The sequence below is a fragment of the Ammospiza nelsoni genome, chromosome 5, assembly GCF_027579445.1.
Source record: "Ammospiza nelsoni isolate bAmmNel1 chromosome 5, bAmmNel1.pri, whole genome shotgun sequence".
NCBI lineage: Eukaryota > Metazoa > Chordata > Aves > Passeriformes > Passerellidae > Ammospiza > Ammospiza nelsoni.
In genome coordinates this window covers 37,062,386-37,083,905 of record NC_080637.1, presented here as the reverse complement: position 1 = coordinate 37,083,905, position 21,520 = coordinate 37,062,386, and the positions used below count along the sequence as shown (strand labels likewise).

The 21,520-nt window shown below is 40.4% G+C and overlaps 1 protein-coding gene across 9 annotated transcripts in view; it reads left to right on the top strand.

Annotated features, from left to right (window-relative positions):
* The first annotated feature begins 355 nt into the window (after positions 1 to 355).
* Positions 356 to 21,520, top strand: part of KCNC2 (potassium voltage-gated channel subfamily C member 2) — a 144,390-nt gene continuing 123,225 nt past the window's right edge. For all 9 annotated transcript variants that reach the window (XR_009418454.1, XM_059471567.1, XM_059471568.1 and 6 more), the window contains exons 1-2: positions 356 to 611; positions 1,280 to 2,037. Coding sequence is in view for 8 of the 9 variants with exons in the window: in XM_059471567.1 (XP_059327550.1) it covers positions 1,405 to 2,037 (633 nt within the window). In the remaining variant the exon portion in view is untranslated. The remainder of the gene's footprint in view (positions 612 to 1,279; positions 2,038 to 21,520) is intronic.

The window sequence follows — 21,520 nt, the reverse complement described above, 5'->3', positions numbered from 1 at the left end:
GGGCGCTCCGTGACCCTCCTGGGGCCGGGCAGCTCCTCTCCAAAGCCACCTGTAGCTACGGCTCATTTCCCCGCATCTCTCCGAAAAAGAGCTCTTCTCAGCCTCACTCCCTTCCCGCGTGCTTTGCTTGAGTGAACCAAATGTCCATGTATCAGGAGCGGAGGTGGTGCCTTTTGGGAAATATGCAGCGTTTGTGTTCGCCGTCGCCTCCGTGCGCCCCCCCGGCGGGCAGTGCGGGACCGGAGGGGTGTGTAGGGCCGGCTCGGCCGCCCTGCCCCCGCCCCGGGGCGGAGCTGCGGCCCCAAATGAGGTGCGATTTCACCTTTGGGCTCGTCTTCCCGGAGCGCCACTGGAATCACGGCCGTCCCGGTCCCCGCTCATGGCTCTGCGCTCCGCCGGTGGTCCCCGCTGCCAGCCCCGACGTGGAACGGCCGCATGCCCCCTGTAAAATGCGGGGAGCGGGATCTCCGCGCGGGCGGCGGGAGCCGCTGTTACGCCTGTCGGAGTTGAGCACGGAGGGAGGCGAAACAGCCACCTGAACGCGGAGAAACACCCGAACCCACAACAAGTAGTCTCGCCTGGCAGAAGCCGCTGTCGCTGCTCCGGCAAAGGTAGCGGCGGGGCGGCGGGAGGAGCGCGGGGCTGGCGGGGAGCGGGAGGCTGATCCCACCTGCCCTTCCCCGAGATGCGCGCTCGCCTTCGTGATTTGTCTGAGAAAGTAGCGAGCCGAGCTCCACACAGATAGCTTTTCCCAGAGTATGCCTGCTGCCTGCGCTGGTGGGGTGTTCTGTATTTCTTCCCAAAAAGCAGCCCTTTCCTCCCTCCCACGGTGGGGGTGGGGAGGAAGAGAAAAATATCTAAGCCGTCTTTTTTCCCCCTGGTTAAGCTGTTAGGACAATAAAAGATAGATGCCCATTAAATAATTAACCGTACACTTTCTGTTCCATCAGCTCGGTTCACACAGCCCCGCGAGGGAGAAGGGGGTGGGGACGGTGGCGGATCCATAGGCGGTCGAAGCAGCGGCAGTGCCATTTCGGTAGCCTGCTTCCAGGGGAAGCGGGAGGCAGCCCGGAGCTGTGCCCGGAGCGGGCAGGCGGCACAGCCCTTCGCGGCAGAGCGAGCGGAGCTGGCCGGCGGTGGGTGCCGGGCCGGGCCGGGAGGGCTCTCCCGGAGTGCGGGTCCGCGGGAGGGGTCTGGGACAGGCCGTGACCGCGGGGAACGGTCCTCCTGCGGTGGTGCTTGTGGGGCTTCTCCTCGATTTCTTCTGTTTGCGTTTAAGGCAGAGGCTCGTTCCCCGCGGACCTGCCGGCGACCGGCTGCCCCCCGCCCAGCGACCGGCGCGCCCCCCTCCCGATCCGCGCCGCCGCCTCCCGCGCTCTCCCCAGTCATGTCCCACCCGGAGCGATGGGGAAGCTCGAGGACAACGAGAGGGTGATCCTCAACGTGGGGGGCACGCGGCACGAGACCTACCGCAGCACCCTGAAGACCCTGCCGGGGACCCGCCTGGCCCTGCTCGCCTGCGAGTCCCAGAGCGAGTCCCCGGGCGGCGAGGAGCCGCCGCCGCCCCCCAACCCGCCGCTGCCTCCGGCGGGCGGCTGCCCGGAGCCCGGCAGCGGCTGCAGCCCCCGGGGCAGCGGCGGCGCCAGCGAGTTTTTCTTCGACCGGCACCCGGGGGTCTTCGCCTATGTGCTCAACTACTACCGTACCGGCAAGCTGCACTGCCCCGCCGACGTCTGCGGGCCGCTCTTCGAGGAGGAGCTGGCCTTCTGGGGCATCGACGAGACCGACGTGGAGCCCTGCTGCTGGATGACCTACCGTCAGCACCGCGACGCCGAGGAGGCCCTCGACATCTTCGAGGCACCCGACCTGCTGACGGGCGAGCCGCCCCCCGACGGCGACGACGACGACTTGGCCGCCAAGAGACTGGGCATCGAGGACGTGGGGGCGGCCGCCGAAGGCAAGGGCGGGCGCTGGCGGCGGCTGCAGCCCCGCGTGTGGGCGCTCTTCGAGGACCCCTACTCGTCCCGCGCCGCCAGGGTAAGCGCCGCCGGCCGGCGCTCCCAGCGGGCGCTGGGGAGGCCGCGGGGCTGTTGGGGCCCCCGAGCGGGAGTCGGCATGGCGGGGAGGCTGGCCCTCTCCGGGCGTGACTGCAGAAGGGATGCTTTGGTGGGCCGCTGCAAGGGGGACATCGGCCCGCGTGGGGTGGTGATGCTTGAACCCGGTACAGCTGCAGGCAATGTCAGGCAGCACGGGGCTCCCGCTGTGCCAGCATCCTTCCCATGGGAGTGTGTGGGGCTGAGGAGGGAGCTGTGCCCCGAGAAGCCTGCAGGGGAGCCCAGAGTCACCCCCTGGCCTGTGTGGGGTGTGGAGGGGGTGACTCACTCACTGGTGGACCTGTTTGTGTGTGGGTGTGAGCAGGAGCAGCCCCAAGGCATCCTCATCCTCCCTGAGCGCCTGCGTGAACGTGCCTTTGGGGCCGGGGCAGTGGCCTGAGGTCTCGGGTTTGGGGTCAGGTGGTGACAGTGACACCGGAGAGCGACCTCAGTCCGTTCTGAGCTTTGCTCTGTCTGCACTGGTAGGTGATCCTGGTTCAACAAAGCAAATGTGACAGGGGGTCACCCTGGCTCTTCCTCCATTGATTTCTCAGGGTGACCCTGACTGGCTCAGTGACTGAGGGACTGGGGAGAAGAGAGTAAGTGATCATACTGACTTTCTTTTACTTAGATAGGGGTTTTAGTTTTATGCTCACTACTTCATACTTCGATGAGTTGGATTTTAGTTCTGTCTTTTCATTGCAGTTGTCAGGGGTGATGAGGGTTTGCTTTCTAACTCAGGGCTTTGTAGCAAACAAATGGTTGTAATTCCTTTGAGAGAAATATGCAGTGGTGTCTCTAATTTAACCAGAACAGCAACCACCAGCAAATCCTCTCTCCAATACAAGACAAAGGACTTGTAACAGGAAATGCTTGATTATAAAATGGCAATAAGTATTTTGTGGCGTATTTATCAGGATTTCCATGAAGTATTCAGAGCTAAACCTCATTTTGCAGAAAGTGTAGTTATGGTGGGTGTAATCTCCTAATCAGTTCCACTTATGCTGCTGGCAGTCTCATAGATGTGCACTTAAGTTTGTGGTTTAGTGATTTCTGGAATTGTACCCCATGGCATGATGCAGTTTCTGCCCGCTCACCCTATGAGCTTATTGAGGTAAGTTAAACTGAAAGTAAAGGTCCTCACACTTACTATTGTCACTTACAGAGTGCCAACGTTGTTTATGTTTTTGAAGGTTGCGTACCAGTATGTTTTCCCTCAACAGCTGGCTCCAGTTGATTCTTAAAGTATGTTTTTAATAAAGAATGGGTTCTGAAGAAAAGTTACCAGAAGTGTCTATCTTTGCTCCTAAGTGCATACCCACATCTCAGCTGTCGGGATCCTAAAGAAAACATAGCTGTCACTTACCTGACAGACTGTAGTGTGAGCAGTGATTGCCCTGCAGGTTTTCTTTCACCTACTGTCTTGTGGAAAGTTGCTGACAGTGTCAAAACTGCAGCTTTTATGACAGAGAATCTTCCTGCTCAACTTTTCTGGAGAACTGAGGAGTACGGAGTAAATGTTAAATGGAAGATACCAGGAGAAGTAGGAAGGTAGGCATGCTGTTGTGCCTTGGAGTTGAAGTTGGCTTTTCAGTCAGGAGCTATAGGCACTTGCTTTCCAAATTTTCCATCTGTACTAGGTCATCCTGAGCCATTAGTGGCTTGGGTGAAGATATTTCAAGTTTACAAAATGAACACTGTAATTAATACTATAGTAGGAAATTGCAGCACTGCAATATTAATCTCTTCGAAGACAAGAGTATTTACCTTTTTATAACTTAACTGGTTTTAAAGATTTTATTGTGATTTCAAACCCAGGCAGCCAGAATAAGGCAGTGTCAGAGCCATAATAACAGCGCGTCTAAGTCTATAATTTCATTTTCTGAAGATCTACACTTGATCTTTCAGGTAGGGAGATAATTTCGAGAATTTCTGGTGAGTTTTAAAGCATTAAAGTGAATTTGTACTTAAGGACTCGCATGCACTTAGTAAGCACTCTTGAGCACAGTAATTTAAGGTGATGGTAACCTTAGTTTGGAATGAGACATTATGTTTTTCCACACCTGAAACGAGAGCCCTTCTTTTCCCAGTATTCTGGCAAATACACTCTTGTTTTATGTCAGCTGAGATGATGACTAACTCTGAAAACATTTGAGTGAAATCCTGGGCTTACTGAAATCAAGACAAAACTCTGTGAACATCAGTCTTTGCCTCACAGTGTTAGTTACTGACTCATACACCGCTGAGATTATGGTGGGGCTGCTTAGTGGTAAACTTTCCTAAGAACTGTGATAATTATTTTCTTTTAGCATTACTGATTTAGGTTCACTAGTGTCTTTTTTTGGGAATTATGATGCTGATAAAAATAGGATATTTTCTGTTAATGAAATGGTACTTAATATTTGTGATTTTCTTTATTTGAAACTGTGATCTCTAAAAATAGAAATTTATAGAAATTCAAATATAAGTTGCCATGGTAACCTCTTTGGGGATAGTGCACGCACAAGATTATTCTAGCAAGACCATCCAGTGATGTTATATAAATAGTGGAACTAGTTTGTTGACAAGAAGGTTTAGTTTAGTCGAGATTCTAAAAAAATTCAACTTTTAGTGCATGCAGTTTGGTAGTCAGATAGTGACATCTACTAAACATGGGGTTTGTAAATATGAAATACAATCCATGTATATATGATTGCTTTGAAACCTGCAACACTTCCCTTTGTTTCCCAAGTTTAGCAGTTAGGTCTGAATATTATTTCCATTCTCATATTATCGTTTTGGATTTCACAGACCGTGAAATGAAATTAGAGTGCAGCCGTACTCCTTTCACTCCACACATAATGGAACGATCATTCACAAAAGGCTGTTTGACACAATGTTGTTAATATAGATGTGGAAATCTACTGGCATAAGGTGCTCTCACAGGAGGAGGAGTGCTGGGTGACTGAATCTTTGTGTGTTGGTTTAAACCTGTCTGAAACAGACAGGTTTATCTGACTAAAACCTGTGCACTGTTTTGTTGGTTAATATCTGTAAGTGATTTTGGTGTCCAGTGGCTCCTAGGTGCCAGGCACTTGTTTGCTTTAGTAAAGTGCAAAGAAACATCTAAGTAGTTTGTAAGAAAGCACAAGAGGCAATATTAAGTGCTGAGTTCAAAAAGTGTCTGCAGGTGTCCAGCGGGGACTGGAATGCCAGTGCTCATCTCAAATATCATATTTCAAAGTAATTACCTCTAAAGCCTTTTTACTTTTGAATAATAGCTGTAAAATGATGCTATTTAAAGATGTAATTAGTATTTGTCATTGATTTTTCCTAAGAATTATAGATTACTCCTGTACTGGGTGCAGGAATGCAAAAATGGCCCTGAAATGCACCAGGTCTGTAGCTATATATCCTTAATGTTTTGGGAAGACTGTGAATCTCTTAGTGGATGAGGGGCCAGTGGGGTGGTTAAGCAGTTTGGGAGTCAGCATGGCCCAGGGCACTTGAGCTGGCACTGCTGTTTGCAGCAGCTGAAGGCAGCTTACACAGCCCCTTTGATATGGTTTTTATCTCTAGGAAAGATCATCATTACTTGGTGTACAAGGAAATACAAATCCTAATTAGCAAGTATTTGTCAAGTTTGCTGTAAGTAAAATATTCACTGCAATGCAAATAAACCCACAATAGCCTTGCAGTCTAGGCATCAAGATATATCTTGAAAGTGTTCTTAAAGATACTGATGCTGCTTCATAGTGACATGGGGAGCTGTATTTGAGCAGTGGGTGGTATTTTTGGAGGGAAAAAATACCACCCCCTCTACTGCTTTATATGATATATAGTTGTCAGAGATTCCTTTCAGTGACCCATTGCATCTCCACCAGCTTTGGACATTTGGTGAGGTGAAGAATCAGCTGAAATGAGTGGAGTGGGAGAGGGGAAAATGTGGTTTTATAGATTCCCTCGAGGCTAAAGATACAGAAATTATGTTGGAGAACATTCTTAACAAAGATAACTTAGGTCTTTATGTGGTGGCTTGCTTATGTTTTCTCCAGGTACCTAGATACCTGTTTTGATACCTGTCAAGAAAGCCTTGATTTAGGAAGCCTGTCATGTACTATGGTGAATGATTGAAGTGAGTTATATTTTTAGGGCTTTGCCTGTTCTGATGAAAGACAGGTTTTATTTTTGGTGGAAATAACACTGCTGCATCAGTCTGAAATACTGTGAATGGAGTGGTGGAGGTACATTGATCTCAGAATATATGTTTGTAGATTAATAGTGAATAGCAAAGGTTTGCTATCTTAACTGATAGGAAGCCCTTTAATACATAAATGGAAATCTTTACTCTGTCTTTTATTCAATGAGGAAAGCAGGTATATTTTAGATTTTACCATTCAATTATTAGTTAGGCAGATATCTGTCTAATAATGGCTCAAGGGAATTAGTTAAGGTTGACACCTCAAAGAGTGTATTCCTTTTGTTGGTAATGAAAACACTGGATTTATTTACATGTGAGAAAATATTCAATTACATTAAATTAGTGAGAAATAGTCATTCTGCTTGAAGCATTTATGCTATGGGAGCTGTCTTTTTTAAAGACACATCTAGATATGTTCCTAATGACAAAAATCATACTGCATTAGTGTTACAGATATTCATACACTCTGTAGCTTCATGCATACAATGCCTGCCCAAATCACATTGTAAGTAATTTTTATTAATTTACTTCTGGCATGCTGGCTTTTAAAATTTTGACTGGAAATTTAAGCTTAATACATGATGTATAATCAACAAGCTTGATCTGCCCTAAGTGTAAATGGTTTCTGATGGTACTGACATCAGAGAGGTAAAATCAGCAAGATTTCTGCCTTCCTAACTTGTGCCTCTTCCTCTACAGCTGTTCTGCCTGATGCTGCTAGTGTTTCCATGGAAACAAGCCAGCTCTTCTCTTCCTCTTCCCATTGAAAACAGCCTTCTCACTGTCACTTATTCATCTGGGAAACGGATTTTGTCATGGCTCTGACATAAATGACACAGAGATGATCTGTCCTATCATTTCAGAAATAGATGCTATTAGATATGTGCATACAGCCAGATTGTCCTTCAGTGACTCTAAAATAATTTGGTTAATGGACTCAGGTTGAATTTGCTTTGGTGTAACTGGGAGTGGAAATCAGCTAATTAGACATAGCCCAATATAGTAACGGTGTGAGAAATATTTTAAATTGAGAAATCTGGCAGACAATGTTCTCTTATTTAATGTAGTTATTATAGATAGTAGTATTTGTCATGTTTGTTTACAGTGATAAAATTCTCAAATGCTTTACTTGGAGGATGAGAATTTATTCTCAAACTGATTAAGATGGTGGTGGGAGGAATAGCTCACAACTTGGGATGAATATTGTATAGGTTTCAGTGCTACTGTCAGATGAGGAATCAGTTATCATGCACATCATGTGATGCAGTCAGAATATGAAATAAGTGATGCAAGAAAACTGGTATCTTCAAGGTCCTTTTAAGGTGTTTGGTACTTAGTCCAAAGTAAATATACCAATCAATACCCTGTGAAGAAAACAGCATTTTTGCTTGATTTGGAGAATTTGTGTTAAGTCATAATTGAAAAAGTTCAGAACTGAGACAACTTCCATATCCTTGATTAATATCCTTCACTGTAGGGACTTTAATATACTATAAGAGAAGTATGTAGAAAATTTGCCTATCCTTCTCTCCCTCAGTGATCATTGGCAGAATATTATTCTTTTCCTATGAAGGTGTCTTGCAACTGGGGTAGAAGAATAAGAGAAGAGGAAAGGCTCCCTCTGTAAATTTTTAATGTTTTAGTAATCTGTTATAAAAGTGATGTCCAGTAGTTTTAAGATGGAAGAAACAAGTTCTTCTCATGATCAAGTGCTGTTTCAGCACTGTTCATTTCTCCAGAGATGGTTCCTGCTTGTCCTGTGATTCAGATTCGTGGCTCGTCTTAGGGAAGGAAAGTTTCCTTCAGCCATGACTGGAAAGAGAGGGTTTATGCTCTTTATATTTAGCATCCAATGGAGGTAGTGTGGTCCCTTTTAATTTTAAACTTATCTTGAGACCTCACTTCTGTCAGCATGGTTTACGTAAACTTACTGATTCAGTGTAAAAATTTGTGGGGATTTCTGCAGAGTTTCAGTGGTGGATTTTTTTTTTTTTAATTGTGAGTAAATTAGTTCGGCAAATTAAATATGGGTATAGTAATTTAGAATATCAAGCTATCAGCTGTCAGTCTACTTAGTGTATTTCTTATAGTTATACAGTTCCTTTACATACTCTCGTTCTTTCACAAGTGCACACTTTTCCAGCATAAATCACTAATTACACAGGAATAAAAATTTTATTTTAAAGAAATGTTAAGCAAGACTATTCAATGATTTTATGTGGAGAGGAAATAGGGGAACTATGTCCACTCTTACGTGTGCTCTTGCTTCCAAAGAGCCTTCTCCCTGACGTGAGGGCTGAAACACCAGGATATTTCACACGTCAGAAATAATTTATTCTGGTGAACAAAATATTCAGTTGGGGTAATGTGCAAGGACATAGTGGTATAAATTTAGCTTGGTGATATTTATCAACGTGATCAAAGGGATTCAAGTTGTACTGATGACCTGGTACATTTTTTCCCTGTAGTGGTATACATGTGTATATGTTGATACAACTAAATGGTAATTTTGTCAGATGCTGTAGAAATAGCTGTAGAGAATGAGCATGAATCACACGTTTTTGGGTTTTTTTTTGTTTTGTTTTACTAATTTGTTTAATTAACATCTTTGTTGGTACTTTATGATGACTAAAGCAGTTTGGAAAGAAAAACTCCACTTCCATCTGTTAATCGGAAGTGTTAAAAATAGAATGCCATCTAATCACATGAAATACAATGTCTTGTGATTTGTCATTTGCTTTACAGATTTCCTGGCTGAAGTGGTGGCTTGAAGCTTAAAAATCAAATCATCTAATTATGTATTATAGTAGTGTGTTGTTATTCCCCCTGCTGCTTTTAAGTTGAAAATTCTGAGGTGTTGCTGTGGTTTTGGTCTTTTTACCAGTAGGTTAATTATTACAGTAATGTGATAATTCAGTTCTTTCTTGTTACAGACAGCCTTTTGTAGTTTCTTAGTGTTTCTAGGTGAAACTTAGATATTGGTTCTTTGATATATTCCAGCAAAAGGCTGTAAACAGGGAAAAGTCTCTTAGCCCAATGCAAAATAGTGTGGTAGAGTTCATTAATATGCATGACGTATGACACTCAATATGATCTAAGCTTGTTTCTGAAAAAAAGTGTAGTTTTAAATAAGTATAGTTTAAAGTGTTTACATTTTCATTAGTGTATAGCATAGAGAATTACATTTTTCCACTCTGCCTAGTCTTTATAAAAGGGTAAATATCCCTTGAAGGTTGTGCATTTGGCTTGGATAATTTTTAGAGTACTAAAGATATAGTAGATATATAGCAGTAAACTTCTTTTTAATTCTTATCCTAAGATAAATAATTCTTCTTTGGCAATGACTTTGACCCTGCTACAATGCTTGTTTTGATAAAAGCACAAGGCTGTTCCAACATTAGGGATCTGGTAGTACCTGGGATTTTAGAGCAACAGAAATCAAATGCTGAAACTCAGTTAATGGCAGAGAAAATTGCATTGGAGAAGATGAAATGTAGTGGAGTTGAGAGAGGGGGCTGTGGAACAGTGCTGTGACGTGCTGGGTACATGTTGTTGCCATAGTGCAGAGCACAGGCTGAGCCCCTGAGAGGTTTGCAAGGGGAACGTGTTGGTGCCTGCTGCAGCCCTGGGCGAGAGTTTAACCATCCCCAGCAGCACCCTGCTGCTGCTGCTGCTGCTGGGCACTCTTGAGGGGTGTCACATTCCTGTTGGCCTAAGTAATTTCTCAGATTGTGGATATTCACAGAATATATTAGGCTTTTGTATGCTGTGAACTAAAAGATTGAGGATAATCAAGTATGTAGTAGTTAATATTTTATATAAAGCCTGTGCAGTAGCAAAACTTTAATGTACAGGAAAATGTAAAAATGTTTTTGAAGTATACAAATGTCTTACTATAAATTTTCTTTAGTTCTTAGATAATATCAAAGGAGATGTCCTCAATAGTCCTTATTTTTACATAGGTATTTAAAAATTCTCTGAACTTTTCAAGTGAGCAATAGTCTTTATTGGCAGTTGGTAATCCTACTAATATGAATGGCAATTATGTTTAATAATTGGTTTCAGGAGTATCTTCATTTTCCCAGGATTAAGTGCTAAAAGCTGGAAGAGGTAATTTTGATATTTTTTATTAGTAGCATCAAAAGTGTTACACAGGTCTTTTTTGTGATAGGAATTTTTCAGTATTCTAACTTTAATCCAGATATGGTTTGGAGAAGAGCCTTATTTGTCCTCCTGGTTTCTGGTCTCATTTGAAAAATAAATTTTCTTGCATTTGCAGTTCTAGATCTGACACCTACTGTCAGATTTTCATTTGAATTTTAGAATGTAATTGATGCACAAGCACCTCTGAATTTCACCTTGAACATTCTTCTCCTGGTCTGAAAAATTAATTTAAAAAATGGTAAATAACTCAGTTGGGATGGAGTTATGCCTTTCTATAGCTTTCTGAGAAGAGAAAGTGGAGAAGGAGGTGCTGATCTCCTGATATTCAGTAACAGGATGTTGGAATGATGCAAAGCTGTGTCAGAAGTTTAGGCTGGACACTAGGAACCGTTTCTTTACCGAGGGGGTAGTCTCACCCACTGGAAAGGGCTTCCTAGAGAGGTGGTCAATGTCCCAAGCCTGTCAGCATTACAGAGGAATTTGGGCAGTGCCTTTAAAACCATGCTTTAACTGTGGATTCAGCTGTGAAATGGTCAAGCAGTTGGATTAGATGTTTGTTGTAGGACCCTTCCAACTGAAAGAATCTATCCTATTCTAAAGAAGTAAGTTCTGGTTTTCCAACCTTACCTTCTTTCCCTTACAATGGAAAATCAAGTGCTTTTATCTAGTAATGATAGTGTTTCATATTTTCATAGTTTAAAAACAAAAGTGTATATAGTAAAAGACATATAATAAATGACATCAACTTTTTTTTAGGGTAAAAATCAAACAGGGTAGGATTTCAGTGTAGGTATTCAACATCAGCTTTGCTGTATAACTCATTATCTCTTCATTATATGGTAATACTGTATGTTAAATTGATTTAAATTCTTAAGGCATCTTAACCCTTTGCCCAGTGAATTTTATTGCTGGCTGTATTAGAGATGGTTTGAATCTAGTTCAAATTTGACAATTGAGACTCTTGACAGCAAGACAGAGTTATTTTCCTGATTGCCTAGGTGATGTACCTATGCAGCTTGGAGAAGAAATGGCTGTGGTTGTCATTTGTCTCCAAAACAGGCATGTGAAACTAATAGTGCAGTGACCTGTGAATGGTCAATGAAACTGGTTTGATGCATTGCAGCTACAAGGTCTCCTTGGTTAGTCATTGCATTTTTAAAATTGGTGCTTTGATGGCAGAAAAAATGAAATGGGAGGAATTAAAAATGAAAATAAATATTTAATAACAGGGAAAATTGTGTCTTGGGAAAAAAAAAGAGCTGCTACGGACTGAAGCAAAGTGTTTTCATTGTCTTGGTTTGTCAAATATAGCCAGCCAAACCTTAAAACTGGCAAAGATATTTATTTCAGGTTGCATGTGTGTTTCTTTTGACTGTGTTCAATGATTTCTTTTGACTATGTTCACTGTTTTAAGGATGGAAGATGCAGAGTTTTTGTGAACTGCAGGTTTATCTACTTAAACTTCTTGCTTCAATTGCCATTTCTCTTATGGCAGTTGTGAGATGGGAGCTTTGATCTTTCTGTCTTTTCAAAATTACTTCCCTAATGACTCGATTATGACATTTTTGAAACAGCTATGGTAAGTAGGTAGAGTCTGCACCTCCATTCAGGAGCTGTGACAGCAGTGAGCGTCTCTTAGAACTATCATTGAAGGCTCTCAGAATTGGTTCTTACTTGCTTCTTCACTCTTCAGCTGCACTGCATTGCATTCAGCATCTTGCACTGTCACCGAGCCAATGACTAGCTATTCTAGTACTTCTGAGTCAGTGTCCTTTCCAATGCTTTTATATTAAAATTTACCATTTTGCTATGGCTTGAAGTGCAATGATAGCTGTAGATACCTATCAACTTTAGTAGCTGTGTTAGGAGTTTTTCTTTGAAAGTGTGATAGCTTGTCTCACTTACTGAAATGAAAACTCTGCAAAATTCTAATGACTTTGTATTCTCAACAATTGAAAGACATTTAAATTTAGTATTTGGTAGCAGAAATGTACCCATTAGTTTCTAGAGAAGTGAAGATGTAGTTTATGTTGGTTTTGTATTTCATTAGAGCAACCTCTCTTGCAATGCAGTCCTGACAGATGTGTGAGATGAAGGCATTACTCTTTGAAAAGATATCTGCTTTCTTCAAATATCAAGAGCTAATTTTCAAAAAAGTGAAGAAATATTAAAATCTGGTTTTGTACTGCTGCTGTTTGTATGCTCCTTGAAAATAAGGATCAGGAGGTGCCTGTTAGTAATTATAATGAACAAACTTTGCAAATCTTATTTTGTTTGTTTACTGGCAAAGCAATTTTAAAATAATAAGGTAATTGTTACAGTTTCCTAATCACAATATATGAGTAATATGTTGCCTCCAGAAACCCAAGCCTTGTCTGTGGTTGGGAAAGTCTTTGAAAAAGTGGAGGCTAAAGGAAAGTGTGTGACCTAAATTTTTCATTGCAATTCTACTGTTCAGACAAGTAGTGTGACAATTGTGTGCACTGAAGAAATGTGAAAATGTGGTGAAATGCAAGTGTCAGACAGGAGGGAGAATGTTTGGGATCCTAGTGCTTTCAGACTTCAGGTGATCTTATCCATATATATACAAATGTGAATGCAAGTATTTTCTGTGTGTGTATAGATGTATGTACATGCACAGGTGCACACATACGTTTATAAACAAATACATAGGTGTTTCTAACCTGTAATTATGATAGTCAGTAAGATTTTCTTTTAAATTTTTTTTATTTTCTAACTTGTCCTTGAAGATTTTAATGAAGGCTGCATCCTCTATTTTATTATTTATTCAATGTTCTTGCTTTTACATGTTTAATTCAGTTCCTGGCTGTAAGTTTGAGTGGAGTTTTGTGGACTGTATGAGTATCTTGCTTTTTTAGGCTATGATGAGTCAATCTTACTAGATATGCATCTGTATTACAATATTGGCATACGGTAATTAATCATGTTTGATAACAGGAGTAGTGTTCCATTTGTTATAAATGTTATCTCACTGAATGTGGGAGAAACCTGAAGGAGTTACATAACTTAAGACATCTTATTTTCTGTGAACTGCTATCTCATTGGTGACTCTCAGGGCTCAAAAAAGTTATTCTTGTTTGTTAAAACGTACGTTCATTATGATATTTTATAAGACATTTTAAGAAAGTCATGTCTCCCAGTGATGCAGCTTTCCCTCCTTCAGCTTTAGTAGGGGGATATAAAATAAATAAAATCAGATTTGACAGTCATTTACATCAGGTCATGTTGATAACACACACAGTGATTTTTCATCTTTGAAGAATTACAGCTGGTTTTATTATTGATCTTTTTTTTCACTTAGTTCTTTTTTTTGAAAGGAATAGAGGATCAGTTCAAGTTAAGTTCATACATCTCTGCTTCTTGTGAGGATTATTGACTAATGAGAAGCATAAAACTACAAAACTGACATTTGAGCAGAAGATGCAGAATGTCATAATACAGTGAAAGCTGGGAATGCTGTCGGGATTATGTGACAATGAACTCATTTGGTCAGGCTTGGAGGCACATTGCGATTGAAGAGGGATTGGGAACTAAAGTGCTAGCAGGGAGTTCTGGAAATCCAGGTTTATGTCTCCTGAGTTTCACCCTTGACTGGAAACTGAGAAGATACAACCACTCTCTTACCTTACAAAAAAAAAAAAAACCAAAAAAACAAACAAAAAAAAAACAACAAAACCCAATTAGTGCTCAAATAACAGTTTCTAAAAAAGAAAGATTTGAATTTTTGTTTGTGACTGTAAAATATAGTGCAATGAGAGCTAAGGTAATTTTCAAAGAAGGTTGGGGTTGTTCGCTGGTTTCTGTGCCTGAAAATGTAAGTGTACGTAATCATTTAACAGTCCCTTTTTTCCTTCTTTCTTTCTGTTGTTATTTTTTTCATTCAGTGGCTCTGTGGTAGAAGCAACGTGTGACTGTGTAGCAATTTGAATGTATGCAGTAATGAGTATGAGAGGAAATCCTCAATGTATTGATAATAGTGTTTGCAGAGCAGAGTTGGAGGAGTGTACTCAGAGAAGAAGGCTTATATCTTACACCTGAGGGATACAGGAAAAACCCAAACATTCTGACTTCCATAAGAAAACAGTGACAATTTTGAGGCAAAGTCTACATGGAAAAAAGCTCTTCAGTCATGTTAGTAGTAGTTGCTTTGTTGGATGTAAACACAAGGAGACTGAATTAAAATCATGGAAGAGCAGAAAAGACCTTTAAAATCATGAGTTAAGGAGGAGGTTGGTACATACTGGTCTGCCATGATTTTTCTTCCACAATTTTAGTAAATAAAAGTTTGCAGAATTTGATACTGTTCACTGAATGTCTGCAAAGACCTTTGGTATTCAGCCTGTGCAGTGAGATTCTAGCACAACATAATGTAAAGTCTCAAAGTGAAAAATGTTGTTCAGTCTTTACAGTTGGCTCTGCTGTCAATTTGATCTGCAGTTTATTAGAATGATGAATATGTTGAATGAACTCATGTTGATTGTTGATTGTGTTCTGTAGCTGCTTTCTAGGGGATGTATTTCATCGGGCTTTAAAAAAAAAAAAAGGGTAAGATTCCAAGGGCATTGTCAGTGTCATCAGTACTTACAGTAGCACCTAATTTTGTATTTTAGGAGCATTTGTATTAGTGACTGAAAGCTAGTTGCTATTCTTTGCTGCATTTTAATAGGTTAATAGTTTGTACTTAATTATATAGATCAACATTGGCTAAGCTTACAGCACTGTTATAATTGAGTTACTGTAAATTTTAGTATAAGAGTTTTTCAACAGAATTTAATCCTTAATTCTGAAATAAGACCCATCTTTGTATCCTGCTTTTCATGTATAAGAGCTGTAGCTGTAAGTTTTCTCCATAGAGATGGATTAATTTGTCCTATATATGGTGAATGCATTTTTATGAGCAAGATGTGTAATATGTTGCTTAACAGTTTATTGTAAAACAATGCCAAACATTTTGCTTATTGATCAGAAATGTGAAACATTATCTAATGTGAAAGCCATGAAGAGGAAGAGCATTGCCATCAAAATTGAAGTGGTGTTTTGAAGATTCCTGGGGGCACTTATACTTTGATATTTTATTTCTCTTTTCCCTCACAAGGGGAAACTATACTGAGTTACTATATTAGGAAATACATTTTAAGGAAGCTCTACTGAGTTATTACAGGAAATTCATTAATGGTTTAACTGTGATGTTTTCTGCTGGGGAGCAACGAAGCAAAACAAAACTAACATTGAGTTATGTCTGGCCAAGATTTGAGGATGTGCTGAAAGCATGTGACAGTATTGGCTGAATGAATTCCAGGAGACGGCAGTTGGCAAGCCCTGAGTCTGCTGTGATCGTGGACAGGCAAGCAATTTCTTCATTCAGTTGATTGCTTTGGAACAAACAAGATGCAGGATAAACAAGTGAGCCCAGTGTTTTGTTCTACCTGAAATGATGGCTGCCTATACTTTTGACAGAGAATGGCTGTATTGTGGGGGTTTCTTCTGGGGCTTTTGAGGTTTGAAAACTCTTTTCTAGTGTGTTGTTAATAGCTGTGTAATACAGGGCTGGATTTCAGCATTGATGCCCAGTACAGAGTAATGCCAAAACTTAAACCAACATACAACATTTTACACTTAGAAATCAATGCACATTCCCAGTCAGTAAACCAGCTGTAAAGTATTTGTCAAGAAAAAATTTATGGCGCTATAACTTCATGTCTGTCACATGCACTTTCTATTTTGTTCATATACTGTGCTGATGTTGTGTGTTGTTCTGAATTTGGCAAAGCTGGTTCTGAACCAGGAGTTTAAGGACAGATCTGGTTTCATGTTCATTGTGTATCTTAAAAATCCCCAAACCTTCCATAATAGGAGTTTAATGTGAAAAAATAGTTCTGTGTATTTCTAGTTGTCGTTGCAAATTTCTGACATGAGTGACTAGTTTGACCCTGAAAAAGCTACGAGCTGGTAGCCACGATAATAATTTGTAGTGCGTTTTAAACTGAGGTTGCCACTAGTTGTTAAGAAATCTCTCTTTCACTCCTCTGATACTTATTAGAGTGAAAACCCTAATGGATGGATCTTCAAGGCTTACCTAGGTAAATACTCACCTTGCTTTTTGTGAAGAGTGGAGTTAATAGTACTGTTCTGTTGAGTCAAGGCTTTTTGTGCTTAAAAGAAGTACACTGCTTCCTGCATTAGCCTGGCAATCTCTGGGTCAGGAAAGGATTTCCTAGAGTGTGCAGGGAATACTGGACAAAGTGAGCATTGTCCAATTGGTAAATTAAACATGCTAGAGGATGGAAGTGTGCCTATAAATAGGAAACCAATGTGCAAAAAATACATAAAGATCTGGAGGAGACATAATCTTAGAGGAGAAATCTAATTGGGGAATACCGAAGAAAAGTGATGCATTTGAAATGGCAGTTAAATAAAAAGAAAGGTCAAGAGTGAGAAAAGGAAAGGCCTGTTGGAGAGTGGTGTTTTGTTTGAAGACTATAAATTAAGTATAGCTCCAGAAACTAGGAACTGGTGATGCCCTGAAATGTAGGTTGTGTTGGTTATAGTTGCTTCTGGATTTGTTTTATTCTGCTGCCTAGGGAAGAAATAATACGCATTACCAGTTTTGTAGGGTGAAATATTTGCATTTATCACAATCCTTGGGAATTCTGCAGCTGATTAAAGTATTGGCAGGGGAAGAGAAAGGAGGAGGGCAGGGAGAAGCCTCAGTGTCCATTTGTACAAAGCTACAGTCTTAGGTTTTATTAAACAGTTGTTTTTTTACTTTTGAAAAGCAATATATTAAATCTTTGCATTTACCATGTATCTCTCTGAAAATATATCTGAATGGCAAAACTTCTGTGCACCACTGTAATGGGATCCTGTACGTGCATTTGCTTTTTATTTTCTGGAGAGTCCATAGCTCACAATCCTGATGCTGTGCTTAACAGCTCTCTATTAAACATGGTACCTGTTGTGCAGTATCTGTCACTTTTTAGATAAGACATTTTGAAGTTAAATATATAACATATGTAGCATTGAGGTCTGACTATATTAGATAAACTATGTAAGTGTGTACCTGTATGTAGCCACATTAAGAATACTGTTTAAGTGGTGAATTTCAAGAAATTGGAACATTGAGTTATTTTTTATTTCAGTTCAATGGAAAGTAAAAAATAGGTCATGTAGGAAGAAGAGAGGCTAATAAGATAAATGTTTAATATTTGAAATTCAGGAAAACCACTAAGTGGCATAGAGTTTTATTTTTAATTTCAAACTCATTAGTTTTTACAAAATGGCCTTGAATAAAATTATCCTAAAGGGATTGTCTTATACATTCTGAGCTGATATACTCAAATGAAGGCTTTTTCTACATCTCACAACCTATTTTAGGGCTCTTGTTGAAGAACATTGATAGTAAGAATGATGATTCTATTTTTTGTGGCACTAATCCATAGCAGAAGCAGTTCACTCTGAAATTCCCCTTGAAAATAAATTAAGACTCCTACAGGCAAGCAAAGGACTTCCAGCTCCAGATCACTAAGAAGCATGACTTCTTTACACAATATCAGAATTAGAGGGGCATGCCAAGTGAACAGTGAAGCAAACTGCCTCTTCTGTGTTGCTCTGAGTATAAAAAGACATTAAAAATCATAAACACTGTATAGAAAAAAATTCTTACTGCCACATTTTAAGTTTACAAAAAAAAAAAAAGGACTCTCTAGGATACATTTTTATAATTTTTATTTTTTGGTTTAGGAGACTTAAGTGTCCATTCAGTTAAGATGAAGAGCAGTAAAAATCAAAAATGTAGCTTGGAGATTTGTAATACCCCTTTTCCTGAATTATAAGTGATGGCGATTAAAGTGTCAGACAGTCTTGGTAATCTGCTTTGTCTGCATTCATAATCAGACTACTTCATGAAAATTTGAATTATTTTGGAAAAAACAGGAAGAAGGGGAGCAACCAAATGTTTGAAAGCTGGTATGTGTGAATGATGATTTTATGACACCTTTTATCAGAGGTTCGCTTTAGAATGCCTTACTGATAATTCTGTGGAAATGACAATTCTGCCCAGATGTGCAGAGTCAGAGACAGTTCTACTTCTCCACTAAATTTAGATTTTACTTAATTTTTTTTTAATTAATGCATATGAATCATCATGATTATATTTCATGAATTTGTTACATTTTGGAACAAACTAATTTTCTTCAAGCTGTTTTCTACTTTTTCTAATTCACTTATGTTTCTGCTTGGTTTTTTCAGTTTTTTCCCCTCCCTATTATTTGAGGACTCTCTAAATTTAGGTAACCTTTTGCTCCTCTGGAGGAAGATTCATCAGCAAGGCTTCTTCCTGTAAGTGTGGGTTTTATATCTGTAGAGCAGTGGTGTATCTCATGAGTTCAGATATCTGATCCTGTAATACAGAATAAATGGGCAAAGTCCATACCCCATTCTTTTTCCATTTTATTGAGTATTGTTAAAAAAAGCCATAAATCTCTGCAGATAGGCTCACTGTTAAGTATAATGAACAATATTATTTTCTTTTCAAACACAGACTTAACAATCTTAAAACTGCAGAGAGGACTGCATCAAGTTTTTAATTCTCTCTGCAGATCTTTTATGTCCCTGTTACAGAATCCTCTACACAAAGTCTCCCTGAAAAGCTCTCAGATGTTGTGGTATATAATTTCTCAGTTGCATGGCCTGGAGGTGTAATTCAGTGCATCTAATATTAGGAATCTAAGTTCCCCATCTTTGTGATGATTTGAGGTACAGGCCTAGATGATTGAAAATAGCTGAGAGAGATGCATTCATTTGGACACAGTAAACTCTTTTGAGTGTTTTAAATATAATCCTGCTATATGTGTGACTGAAATGGGCAATTGAGCTCTCTGCTTCACTGGACTGCATTTGTTTTCCCATAGGCTCTACTAGTGTGAACTAAACAATGTGCAAAGTGAAAATTGCATTTGTGGCCTAAATGTAGAATTGGCACTGATCTAACTAAATTGTAGCTAAAGCTGATTTGCCTAAATCCATGTAGCAAGCTTCTATGACTATGCTTCAATCAGTTAAAGAGTGCCCAGTACTCATTCAACTTAGTTTGGCTTCCAAACCCATTTTCCCATACTTAACAGAGTGTACTGCAGGCTGTCTCTGATGTAAATAAGTTACTTTGCAAATCAGTTTAGCTAAACTGGAGAAATTTCTCAGTGATTTCTGTAAAGGTCACTTGCAGTATTAAAGTGTTCTGACCCTTGTAAGAAATTCTAGAAAGCCACTGTTGCCTGCCTTGAACTATCAGTGTTGGTTCTGACTGCCTGAGATACAGACATGTCACCAGAAATGGTTTTCTTGAAGTTGGAGTATCTGAGTGAAATCAGGTTGAACTGACTCTTAGCTACTTCTGAGATACTTATTGCTTGTGTTTTGTACTTTTATTTTTCCAGCCCTTGCCATAGCCTCTTCCAGCTGTAGATTCCATGTACGTGCAGACTGATGTTGCCATAGGTCTTCACATATTTGGCTTGTGTGTGTTTTGGATTGCACAGCATGAATCCTTGTAGGGAGAGTAATGAGTTCATAATGCAATTCACCGTCAAGTTTGTGACCTCATCAAAGTCTAGCATATTTTAGAGAGCTTGGATGTTCTTTTTTCAAGTCAGTAAAATCATCTTTATTCCATTCTTGCATATCTTCTTAATGTGGAGGAACTGTGACAGCTGCCAGCATGATTTATTGCAATTTATAACATCACATAACCACCAATTGGTTTTTTTTTCACTCTTTGCATTCGTGCTGAATTCTGTCCTTGTTTGCCATGCCCTCCAAATGCCCAATAGAGCCATTGAATTATCTTGGGATGTGCTTTGGCTGCATGACCCCTGTTGGGGCAGACCTCTTAATCTACTGCTTTAATATTAGTGATTTCCATTCCCCTTGGCACACCCTGCATTCTGTATTTCCAAGCCAGGGAGCAGAGGCTGGGATGGCTGCATCATATGGGAGGATTTATATGAGGCTGGGATTTGTTCAGAATCAGCAGAGAAATTCCTGTAGTAAGTAGCAGGCTTGTGTTTTTGTGGTGGCTGGCAGCCAGGAGGATCACAGGGTGAGGGTCAGTTTTCCTGAGGGGCAGTGAGAGCAGTACTGAGAGGGCTGCCATGGACAGCTGCCAAGGTAGACCTGTGGAAGTCCATGGCTTTGTTTTTCAGGCCTTTTTTGGTGACAGAGTAAGAGACAGACCAAAACACCAGCAACCATAAAAACTGTTTTTCTACATGAAGAAATAGCAGTCACAGTCAAATGGACGACAGCACGTTTTGATTCTAAAGGGTATGTAAATAGTCTCTGTTCAAAGGGAAAGTAAAGCAGGGGCTCAGCAGGAAGCCTGGGAAGAGGCTGCAGTAGGCTCAACAGTGCTGAAGTGATGTTCAAGTGGAAGGCACAATGTGCTTATGCAACATCATGGTAGCTCAGTTTAGTTTCTTTTTATTTTATGAAGCTGGAATAATTCCCTAACTGTAAATTCTAGTTCTGCTGTTTCAATTTTTGGTACAAGAAACTATTGGGTAACTTTTTGATAGAGTAAACTATATTTTTGCCTATTGCCCTCTTCTTCATTAACTGTCTCCTTTGCAATGCTGTGTATTCCTGTTCATTTTGAGGAAATAAATGTGGCCCTCTGTGTTGAGTGGACTAGTAGGTTATACAATTGCAGCTTTTATATAATTTTCTGTGTCTTTCTCCCTGGGAAGCAGAAACACCAAGATCTTCAGAAGATCTTTTTGTTGTTGTAGGTAATGGACACGTACTTGTGGCTCTTGTGTATACTTACAATATATAGCCTTTAAATGTAGAAATTGCAGTAAAAGATACCTATTAAAATTGTACAGTTAGCACCCTGAATTAGGGTGAAGTATTAGTGAATTAGTGTTTAGCAGTAACACCATCCTATGTGTGTATTTAAGACACAAGATTGTAGTGCTGGGGATACTGTTCACTTAGACTATGAGGGCTGTTACTGCCTCTACAGTTTGTTCACCATACTCCATTGCATGATAAAGACATATTGGTA